The following is a 12,425-nucleotide window of genomic DNA, read 5'->3' on the forward strand; positions in this document are numbered from 1 at the left end:
GATCCCACACCCCATTTAGCCTGCATACAAATCGATGTGTGGTTTGTCATCACGGAATTCTCTAATCCAAACATAAAATTGGTATTTTAATTTCAGTTGGGTTTAGCGCAGCACGAAAGCAAGCATGAAAGAAGACCAGTCAGGATGAGATTTCTCGGGTCCCCCCACACCTTCCAGGCGATGACAGCTATTACTTTAAGTACTTGCCATTAACAACCAGTCACAATGTTAGTGACAGGATGTTACTAGCAGTTACTTAAAGTGATAGATGTTAACATTTTTCTGCTCTTTATGACTCACACTATACCCCAGTCAGAATATTTTAGGAGCTGAAAGCACAGCGCTAGGTCAAAATGATGAAGAACATGGAGCCACCAGTTGAGGTGCAGAGTGAGATGTGTCAATTTAGGAACATTAGGTCAAAGAGAATCCATGATAAGGAACTGTCATGGATTAAAGATTAAGGTTCATCCTTTTAAGTATTCCACCTAAGGGGAATTCTGCAGCATTTGGGCGTTTTGCTCTTCCGCACATAGAACAGCAACGTCAAACTCTGCACTCTGAAAATTAGTCTTTGATGTTAACATCTTTTAGCAACTCTCCCAATGAGATACACATTAGAAAAGATACCTTGATCCAATTTTAGAGTGACACAGACTGCATTTGCCTCCGTACACATGGATTAGCTGCCCTGTGAAGACTGGAGTGCAGAAAAGCACTCTTTCCAGAGCACTGTAGGCGCAACATTAAGCATCTGTGACTTCTGACCATGGAAAGATGTAATGTACTGCGTAAGATTTGAATCCATAAACACTACAACTGGATTGGAAAGGGATACAGCAAAATTTTCTTGTAGAGAAGGAAAGCAAGAATTATATGTGTATTGCTGTGGGTAGTTGATTTACCTGAGCAGTTTAAGCAACCAGAGTGACCCAAGCACTGCACAACATGCAATTATTTTCTATTACTTACATAAAATCAGAACAGGTTAGATATAAAACAGTAACAATTTCCCATTTTATATCAGCGATAATCAATAAAAATACCATTTGTAATTCTGAATCTACTGAGATGAAATACACTTCGGAAGAATTAGTGTCATGATCTAGGTGAAAAGGAACTTTCCAAGTGTGTGCAAAAAACATTCTTAAATAAAATTATTCCAGTTCTTTCACAAGAACTCAGGATAAACTTTTCCCCCAAAACATAAAATTGATTAATAGCTCTGAAAGCTGTCAGACCACCTACCTTCAGAATCATCTTGCAGTTCCTCAGGCTGCTGTGCTTTGCACTTTGTGGGAGATGGAAGCTGGCCTTTTTGTTCCAACCCTTCTTTAAAACATTAAAAAAAAAAAAAAAAGAGAGAAAATATTACATACATAATTTTGAAACTGTGGTATCGTATCAAATTTTACTATGTGTGACATTGCAACTGTGAGTACATTTTACCTCAGCACTCCATCCAGTGCCTGATGCCTACCTTTCTATTATGAAAATTAATTACTGCATCATCTGCTATAAAAGGATCGTAATAGCTATCTTTCAGCTTGGACTGGACTTTCCCTAACTTTCACATGCGGCAGTGAAGAAAGCTCATGCTAAAATGACCTGCTTCCTTACAGGCTCTTAACCTCTTCAGAAACTTAAAAAACAAAACAAAACAAAACAAAAACATTTTTTTCATTTGTAGTTTTTAAAGTAATATATATTATACCGCATTTTAGAGCTGAGGAGAAATAATCTGAATGAAATGATTTTTCCGTCTCAGTTCAATTCTCCATTCAGTGTTATAACATGGCAACAAATTAATATCGACTGAAATTAGTAATGAAATGAGAGGTAGGGAAGCAAGTTTGATAGTGAAGTAAAGTTAAGGAAATGAAAGTTTGAGATAGAAATGTTCTGGTTGGAGGAAAAAAAAAAAAAAAAGCTTTCCAACCTGCTAGCAACAGGAAGATAGAGGAAAAGGAAATCCTTCTAAGCAGAAGAGTAACTGAGGCCAGTGAAGTTTAAGGTTTTCCCTACTCGTAGAAATTGAAGTTCCCGGTATTTAAAATTAGTTGGTTAAATTCTAAAAATTATGAGGTTTTCTACAGCATTTTCAGAATATTTTGTCGTCTTCACATAAGCATCAAATCACATCACTGTTTGTTTACTAAGACAGACTTCAAGGCATAAACTGGTTGCACAGAAAGTCTGTTAGCACAAAAAGGGGGCCAACCTGGAAATTAATCATAAAAAGTATTTGTAAATTAAGACATTTAATGAAAGCAAGCTCACTAATTGGAACATTCTTCGGTGTTGCTTAACCAAAGCCTGGGCTGAAAGAAGAGAATGGCAGACAATTAAAACTCAATTCCTTACATATATTGAATCTATTCAGCAGAGATGGGAAAATGACTTTCTGTCATTTGACTTTCCATCAGACCTCCCAGTTCCTTACGGTCAACTGAGGGCTAGGGTGAAGGAAAAGCCTAAAGAAAACGTATTTTTTGTTTTTGCTGGAAAGAAATGAATGCTTGTAACCAGGAAACTTAGGAAAGCACATGACCTTGCTTGATCTAGCCTTATTGCCATGCTGTGATAAAGTATTACTTCAAACTAATTACCTAATTAGCAACTGGGAAAAAAAAAAAAAGAATTTACACGTGTGTTATGAATTGCTTCACGTTGGGAACCCTCCCATCTCTTCTGCTGTCATACATACCGCATGCAATAATCTACGTATGTCACTGGATTTGTAAAAAGCTCTCAGCAATCAGATGTCCAGTTTCTCATAGAGGAATTGGCTCTGCTAACAGCTGTAGATATTATCCTTCAGTAACCTTCTCCTGACCTCACACAACTACACGTACATAGAACCAAAGTGCTGAAGGTTTCCAAACACAAGGTATGAAAGAAATGAGGAAATGGAAATGGAACTTGCAATGTCAAAGGGAAGATTGTGCTCTTTTGAGAGACAAAAAGGAAGCAAATCATTGGCTCCATATGGAACCTAGGAAACATTCACTGGTTATTCTACTGTGCCTAAGTCCTAAAAGAGCTGCCATGGATTTAGAAGCCGGCAAGAGTTTACAAGAAGTCACAGCTCAAAATGTCAACAAAAATGGAGATCTACATGTGAACAATTACATTCAATTTCACTTGCTTCATTTTAAGGAATGAATATTACATTTCAGCCCCTAAAGTCCAAATTGAATACTGTTGAACTTGTCAAAATATTGTAAAAATTGCTTCCAGCACAGAATTTATGTATCATTGTAGAATTCCATACAGCTCAAAGCACGAAGGGCCCTTAGAGATCAGTAAATAAGTGATGTGCTGTAAAGCAGAACATGCTTTGAGGTTTGGCTTGCTATCAGGAAGTAGACCTGTCCTGGCTGCACTTAACATAGGACCACGTTCATATCAACTGGGTTCATCTGAATTTGAGATTCAAATACAATATTTTGAGGGAAACGAGTTTTCAAGTACTAAGCAAATACTAAGATCAATTTCCAGGCTGCTGAGAATGCAAAAGTAACCACAAGAAATACTGTGGGGGAAAAAGAAAGGCAAAAATACATGAAATACACACTTGGTCAACACTTTTAAAGGGGTTACTGAAGAGCAATAGTGATATTCAACAAGAACTTCAATACAAAAGAGAGATCCTGAAATAACCAGGCTTTTAAAGATTTGTTCCTGCCAACACTCTCCCGTTCCTTTAAAAAATAACTTGAATATTTATAATGGACCATATTGATGTATGGGCTCTTTGGTTCTAATGCCATTCTGCACTACCTGCTATTTTCCCTTTTTTGGTTGGCAATGATTCACATCAGGGGACTGAATCAATAGGAGTGTTTCAATCAACACTCACCCCTGTGATGATGAATTTTATCATCTAACCAATCTGTGAGACTTCCTCTAGGCTCCCAAGTCAAATGTCAATCAAGCTTAAGTGCAAGTGTCCAGCCAGGTCTTTCAGGAGTATCTGAACACATTAGATAGTACAACCAACATCTTAATTGACAGCACAAAGACGGAGAAGGAGGAGGCTGATATTCAGAGAAGTCAGAGCTGTTACTATCTCAAAAGAAATGGTCTTTCTGCATTCTATAGAGGATCTTAAAATGCTCACAAAAGGATGTAGAAGCACTATCCCAGGAGAATAAGATTTAAATCACAATTTCACTGCTTTTTACCAGTTTTCCGTCATTTCAGAGACGAAAAAGGATTTGTGCAGGATTCAAAATAATGGCTTTTTGTTGTGGTCAAAACACCAACTCTTAACCCTTTCTGCTCTACAATATTATCCATGTCTTTGCCCATGAGCCAAGTACCTCAAATTCTTTGTCTGCTTGCAAATTTCTGTTTAAAAACAGAACACCTAGATAGGTGTCTGAATTGATCATAATCAAAGCTTTTCTGAGCATAAGCATCCGTACAAAAGGTGTTCTGAGATCTAACACTAGTAGAAATTATTCTTCCTTGTAGGCTAATACAGAGGGTCAACAAACCACTTAGATCTGACAGTGTCTCTCCAAATAAGCTATTTCCAAAATCCCTCATAGCTTCCAAATCTTACTGTGTGCAAATGTTTGCTATTTTCCACTCAGTAAAAGAGAAAGTCTCCTCCAATAAAAATGTGTCCAAGTTTAAGACTGTGTACACAGTGGAGTGTACAAGGAAATACTGTATGTATACAGCATTGCTTATAATTGTGCTTCTCTTGTTAGTGTCAATGAGATCCTTTGGCCTGCCATCCTATAGCTGGCTGCAGTTTCTGAAGTAACGAATAGGTGGTTAGGTAGAATACTTGGGACAGAAATGGCATAACCAGCAGGACAACTATTAGACTATAAACAACTATTAGACTATAGACTATTAGACTATAAACAACTATTAGACTATAAACAACTATAAACAACTATTAGATGGGAAACAAGAGACAGTAATGTGGCAACATTCACACACAGGGGGCCAAAAGGCCTTGGTCCCCCTGTGGGGAGCGAAGCCAAACAGGCTGGGGAGAACATTGCTTCAGAACTGAAACACTTTATTATTTTTTTATTTTTTAATAATGATAGGAGATTTAACTTATGTCCATGCATAATAATGTAGTATTATTCCGTATCTGGACTATGCTTCTCATAATAGCACACGGTTCTGTAATTTCCAGATGCAATCACTGCAATTGCGCAATTATGGCAGTAGTAGGACTTATTTTGCACGCTTCTATGCATGGATATGTGAAGCTATGGGTATAAAAGCCAAGTCCTTCAGAAGATAAAGTTGAGAATAATCTTCCCTTAATGGGGCTGAAAACATCAAGCATCATGACTCTGCAGTGTTAAAAACCTGAAGTTAAAGGCAGACAAGACCATTAGGTCATCTGGTCTTTTTCTTTACTTTTGTAGGGTATCACTCATAACAGAAAGCTGAGATGTACACCTGCACAAGTCCATACCTGGTACTGTATCTGCCCTTTTGCCTCAAGCCATTCTAACAGCAAGCCATATAAAATATGATAATATCAAAGCTCATTGAATTAAATGGTGCAGTTAAGCTAGCAGCTGCTACAAGAAACAGCATCCAGAATAACAAACCGATGGGTTAAAATCCTGTAAGTTAAATGCCATTAAAAGGGTGGTCTTGAGTATGTATACTTAATAAGACTAGGCTATTTGTATTTTCAAATGTTTTTCTTTTTCTAGTATTTCCAATATATGCAGTGACGTTATGTGATTAACTCACCAAAATGATCATTCTTGTCTGTTTAATTGTATAATATTAACACAGAAATTAATGGACATTACCTGGCAGACATGCAATTAAGATATTCCCTTATTTATTTTGAAGAGAAATCATAGAAAGAAAGGCCTTTGTGCAAGTAATGAGATATTTGTACTTCAGGGTGGTAGAAACACAAGACAGAGATTACTTTTATAATGTGTACATCACTCAGTAAGATGCACATTTGGTCATCTGTTATTCCTTACTCCTGGCTAATTCTTTAGCCATTCCCAAGGCCTAAATCGCTGAGTACTGAAACCATTGGACATATTCCCACTAACTTTAGCTGACACCAGACCAGGATCAGCTTTTTTTCCCCTATAACTCTTACCACCGGGTTTTAATTAGGACTGATTCTGTAATATCCACATCGTTCTACTAGATTCTTCAAACTGAAATTGGTACAGTGAGTCTACATTTCATTTGAGTCCCTGTGCTTCTCCATGTTTTCTCTTGGCCAGATATTGGCCCCTCAGAAATACCTAGCCAACGACGTGCTGTAGGCACATGGATTTAGGAGAAACTTAGCATACATAAATCTCTGCCAAAGGTTGTACATGTGTGTAGCCTGAAGCATGTGCTCTCCATGAATCCAACAGTTGCTTTTTCTTTTTTTTTTCTTTTTTCTTTTTTTGTCTCTTTTCCCTCTTAAAAAACAAAAACAAAACCGAAAACCAAACAAACACCACAGGAATTGGAGAAATAACCCCAAAGCAGATTGGATATGGACAGCTCAACAAAACAGGGTCATCAATACTGGTGCTAACTGCTGATTCCATCTGCTGGAGTCATGACCCATGAAGTCAAGTGGAATGAAGAATGATTATTCAATTATTATCTTGAAGAGGTGACTAGATGTTCATACTCTATTTTTCCCTCATAATAGTTAAAAGTAGATCTCTTTCAACTGATAACTATTTGAACATAAAACCAAAAACTCTCCTCAGTGCAGAAATTATGTATGCATTTATAACTCCCGCAAATGCGTTTTGCAATCATTAAAAAGTGCATACACAGATAAGTCAAGATGACAGAACTCCCATCTACTGGAGTAGATATACAGAAGATTTTTCTTTTTGGCCATATAGCTATTGATTGCTGACAATCAATGCACTGATTCCCAGAAAGAAAGGACCAAATTGAAGTTCATAGCACCCTACAAGTAAACCTGTGGGAGAAGCTGTGATCTCATCTGTCTCATATGCACAAAAAGGCAGATATGTATGGGAATATCTTCCTCAAAAAACTTAATTCAATGATTATTTCCCAGAGCAGCTACGCAGCTTCACCTAAATTAATGAAGCTGTGAAGGATACAGGGCAAGAAAGAAAAGACTGGTTATTAAGTGGAAATATACTTCCTTTTAATTCTAATTTTAAATGCTTTTTAAAATGTAATTTGCATAATCTCCATAAAAGCAACAAGACAAAAAATGCAAAATAATTGGACTTTAAAAAGCATACATGCCATGATAACTGTAAAAAATGAAACTGGAAACATTAGATGAATACTGCAAATTCTACTGTAGGGTAATCTTTGGCAAATGTTTGTTGTATAATGACAGTCTTCATTTATCGTCTTTTATGTATATATGTACAACTATATTAATCACACTAATTGTATTAAAATCTCTGAAAGTTCCTATCCAGTAATCTTGATACCAAAAAGTAATTACAATTATATGTAATAAAATCAACAGGCCAGAAAGCCATAAAAGAATGTCCTAATCCATCACAGTAACACATATCTGTGTATATCCATGTTTGCATATTAATGCATACATACTGTTATTAAAGAATTTATAATTTCTAAGCTAATTAACTGGCTGCATAAATCATCATAATCCATTTGTCTTTAGGACAATCCTGCCAATTTAAGCAGCCAACACACTGCTTCAAAAGCTTTTACCTCTGTTTTCTGGCTGGTATAGTCTCTGCCTTTTTCCAAGTGTCTCTCCTTTTTGATTCCAATGTCCTTCCATGAAGAGAAGAGCTAGAAGCTCCTGCACAGTTCCTGGACTACAGATCAACCAGGCTCACAGAGACTTGGGAGTACATGCACATGATGCACTGTCACAGAAGGGTGCTAGCTGGTCATGGAGGGCAGGTGGAGAAGAAGAGTAGGGAAAGCTACGCTTGCTGCATATAAAAGGTGGTCCTTAACTGCACAGAAGTCTCTTAAAGAACAGAAGTAGTCCATTAAGAGCCTCCAGGTGTAGGTCACCAGAGAAAGTAACACAGGGTATGGTGGTGGAGCCTGTTACAGAAAGTCTGATCAAGAAAATGTAAGTGGATGGAGCTCTCTTCAAACACCTAGTAGAAGTCTTCTGACTGGAAGCTTTAGTGCTCATGTGAGATTTTAACCCCTGAGCCATCTGCTGTGAGGGCAACATAGGACTGCGTAAGCAATTCAGGAAGTGCCTGGACCACCCATAATGCAAATTCTTTCTAGAGAGAATGAGAAGTAATGCCCTGCTTGGTATGCTGCTCTCAGATGTGGGAGAATCAGTAGCAAATGTGGCCAGAGATAGCAACTTGGGCTTCCAGAATCATGAGATAAGGAATTACTGAGTTCCGGAGAAAGCTGGGAAGGTAAGGGACAGAGTAAGGACTCTGCACTTCCAGCTTATTAGACAGAATGCGCTAAGGAGCTGGCCTGAAGAAGGATGTCCAGGAACTGACGACTGAGGAACAACCCATCTTATTGTTCAGAAAGACTGGGAATTTCAGCAGAAAGCTCACTTGCATAAGCAAGGAACTTCATGAACTAGAACACAGAAAGAGACAGTGAGTGACAGGCAACAAAAGGAGAGGAGAAAGGTACTCAGGGATGCAATCAGGAAGACTGAATGCCAAGACCAGCAGCAGCTAAAACCAAGTAGGGGCATGAGGAATAACACAAAGGGATCCTACAAGCGTGCTATTAGCAAAAGCTGGTTCAGACAAAATATTTCTCTTTGGATGAATGGGGAGGCAACCTAGTAATAGACAATATGAAACAGCTTGAGGTACTCAGCTCATGGGCAAAGCCCACTCCCAGATCCCACACATTCCAGCGTCATTTGGGAAGTAGAGGAGCAGCCAAGAGCAGAGAGGCTGCAGGCTAATGATAGCCTGGAGGAGCTGAGATGGTTGATCTGATTCAAATGCTGCTGTTTATCATCCAAAAAAAAAAGTCATCCCTGACAGCTGGAAAAAGGCTCATGTTACATCAACCTTCAAGAAAGGCATGGAGGAGGATATCAAGAGAAGTATAAGCAGTCACTTTAACTTCAGTCCATGGGAAGAACATGTATCGTGTTCTCTTGGAATCCTTTTCCAAACAGGTGAGGAAGGACAAGAAGGTAACTGGGAGTAGTCAACATGGATTTAGCAAGGGCAAATTATACTTGACCAACCTGACTTCATTCTGTGAAGAAATGACTGGCTCAGTGGACAATAGGAGAACGGTACATATAATACAGTTTTGTATAGCTTTTGCTACTAGGTATTGCAGCATTTTGAGATGCTCAGAAGCATTGGCTGGACAAACACACCATTAGATGAGCTGAAAATTGGCTGATGTCTAACTGGCAGGTGATAACAAGGCAAGTACTCCAACAATCAATAGTCAGCCCCAGGAAAAAAAGTACTCTGAAATATTGTCCAGTCACAGTTTAAGTGTTTGCTGGGAGAGTTTTGCTACTGTTTTCATTGCAAACAAATCATGGCCACTAATCACAATTGCAAATGACTCAAGAATTGCTATATTAACACCTTTTTACAAAGAGACTGTAGAATTTTAATTATTTCCCATTCACGTTCAAACTATTTACTAATAAAAAGTAAGAGATAACCCAGAGGCTCGTAACAGATGATATTAAAAAGTTAGTCTCAGCCATTCTTACTATGTATTATTTATCATCAGGGATGTTTTTCCCTACATTATGTTAAAAAAGAGAGAAAACTGTTATAATGTTGACAATAAATGATTGACACTGCTTATCACAACCAAGGCAATTAGTTTTAAGAACGTTCTCAGTTTGGTTCATGCTTCCCAAATGTGATATGTTTGGGCATAAAATACTGCTTACTCACCTGTCTCTTCACTCATCTCAGTCTCTTCTTTATCATCTGTAAAAAAAAAAAAAAAAAATGGCAAATAATTAATATCAGGAAACATCTAAAAAAATATTCCATGATTCAAATTCCACATATCCTAGCTTACCTCCTCCCATTTAACATTTTGTTATGAGATCTGGAGAGAGATGGGAAAAGAAAGTTTTGATTCTAGACTTTTACTACGCAGATGCAGGGAATGCAGGGCACAAAGATAGGCAATAAAATTCTGCATAATATACAGAATTCTGCAAATGGTTGAGGTAGGAAGGGCCCTCTGAAGATCATCTAGTCCAACCCCGCTACCAGGCAGGATCACCTAGAGCACATTGCGCTGGATGACATCCAGGTGGGTTTTGAATATCTCCGGAGAAGACGACTCCACAACCTCTCTGGGCAACCAATTCCAGTGCTCTGTCACCCTCACAGTAAAGAAGTTCCCTCTCAAAATTCACATACAATTATTAAGATGATATATGCAGAAAGCAGGTTCCTTTGGAAAAAAATTACATTTTGGGAACAAAGATATTTCTTACCACAAGCTGTTTTGATGAGGCGGGGTGGTGGAGGTGGAATTAGCCTTTGTTAACATCTAATAATACAACGTTTCAGAGCTTTAATCATGTAGTGGAGAGCTTATTGACCACAGAAGTTTGACAACTGGGTTGCTAATTCATATAGACTGTATTTATATCCTTTTTAATGGATTTGGGAAGGTGCAAATTCTGTAGCAAGCCTACAATTTCTGCCTAAAGCATTACATCTTTCAAACTACTTGTGTATGTGCATATCATGACCACCATTTGAACCCGAGCAGTTCTGCAGTATTGTGATCAATGGTCTTGGAAACTATCAGTAGTGTTTAAGTCCTAATTTACAGGATCAGATCTTTATGCCATAAACTCCACTGAGATTCAAATGCTGTGACACACACTAGGAGGACTGAAGCTCTGCTTTCATCATGATTTGGAGCCTGAAAACTTATTTTAAGTACAAGGAGAAGAGAACAATCAGTTAATAACAGAGGCCTCCACTGGGAGTTATGCTTGAATCAAAACATTAAAACAAAATAACCGTGAGCTGGAGAATTTTTATGGGAACTTCTGAATCTACGGTCGATTGACCTGTATCTATCTTTTGCCCCCTCCCATTGCAGTCAGACATGGCCTGGAGGGCAGGACATGTAGAAGGCACTAAATGACAGCAGGTTACATTTCTCTCGAGTACACTTCAGTCTGGCACAAAGGATCAGAACTGAACAAAGTTGCTGCACATTTCACTTCTTTTCTCCTTATTCTGCAAACGATTGCTTTGGAGTTCAAAACGGCGTATTGACCCCTATTGTACAAAAAAATTTGTACGCAGAAACTTTAAGGAGCTTTGACAAGTAGCTTGTGAGATAAAGAAATATTGTTGAAGGAAGCCAGTGGGAATTCTGCCATGACTTCAATAGAGCCAGGATTTTCAAACAGAGTCCTGACATTTTTCAACAAACCACTCAGAAAACATTTGGTTAATACAAAGCTTATTAATTATTCAGTTTCCAATAACATGTTCTATCCATGGAAGCATTTCTAATGAAACCAGCATGATACAATTTCAAATTAATCTACAACTTGACACTAAATCAGCATAATATAATATCTTAACATACATATATCACCTGGTCTTCTGTGGAAGTTCTTAATTATAGTTCTGTAAATGACTTGGAATATGAAATTCCCAAAGCAACTGAATAGCTTCTAAGTTGGTGATAATGGACACAGACAAGAAATCTGATGTTATTAAAAAGTAGTGAAGTCATTATGCAACATAAATATGAAGAGGCAAAGACTTCTTTTGTGAACTTATTGTGAATTAAGTGCTGGTTTTTTTTCTGGAAAAAGAAACTAAGTCTCGCTGAAAGGCAGTACAGTCCTTACATCATTTCTTAAAATGGGAGATGGGCTCCCAGTTGTTTTGTGACATGATCTCCAGGTGCCTTTGAAAATTCTGCCCCAACTGATATCTGAGTCTGAGTTTCTTTTGGCACACAGCACTCCCCAGTCATTTCACGTGTCTATAATTCTTATTCTCATGTTATTAATGCATCTGGTGGAAGTGCTTCTCTGTCATATATAAAGCAGTCTTTCACTGACCTTGGTGTGGCTGGCTAAAGTGATAAACACCATGTTTAGCTGTCAGAGATCTATGCCAAAACCAATTATTTTAGAAATTTATGTCCAGAATTCTTTCATTTTTTGCCCAGAAGTATGATATTACAGACAGTTTCTGGGTTACCGGTTATGAAGTAGTAAAAGCAAATAAAATTTTTTTTTTTTTTTTATTTTTTACTGAAGCTCTACATACATAATATAAGGCTAAATCAGTGCCAAACTTGCTTTAAATCAGCTCTGTAATATCTAGGTTTATTTTTCATGTTCCCGGTGCACATTTTTACCCCATGTAGAATAAGCTTTCTAGAGTGATACATATTTCAAACCGAAGCAAACCAGACTGTCATTCCCAAAGCAAAGTTGAGTAAAACCACAGAAGAACCCTAGAGTGAAT

At 37.8% G+C, this 12,425-nt stretch overlaps 1 protein-coding gene across 2 annotated transcripts in view; it reads right to left on the reverse strand.

Annotated features, from left to right (window-relative positions):
* MACROD2 (mono-ADP ribosylhydrolase 2) overlaps positions 1-12,425 on the reverse strand; it is an 861,356-nt gene that overhangs the window by 61,818 nt on the left and 787,113 nt on the right. The window contains exons 10-11 of one of the 2 annotated variants that reach the window (XM_035553017.1): positions 9,855-9,890; positions 1,249-1,329 (exon numbers count right to left, since the gene is read on the reverse strand). In XM_035553017.1, the coding sequence (XP_035408910.1) occupies positions 1,249-1,329; positions 9,855-9,890 (117 nt within the window). Of the gene's footprint in view, positions 1-1,248; positions 1,333-9,854; positions 9,891-12,425 lie in introns of both variants that reach the window. The other variant, XM_035553016.1, reaches the window with a different exon arrangement.

Source organism: Cygnus atratus, chromosome 3, assembly GCF_013377495.2.
Source record: "Cygnus atratus isolate AKBS03 ecotype Queensland, Australia chromosome 3, CAtr_DNAZoo_HiC_assembly, whole genome shotgun sequence".
NCBI classification, from domain to species: domain Eukaryota; kingdom Metazoa; phylum Chordata; class Aves; order Anseriformes; family Anatidae; genus Cygnus; species Cygnus atratus.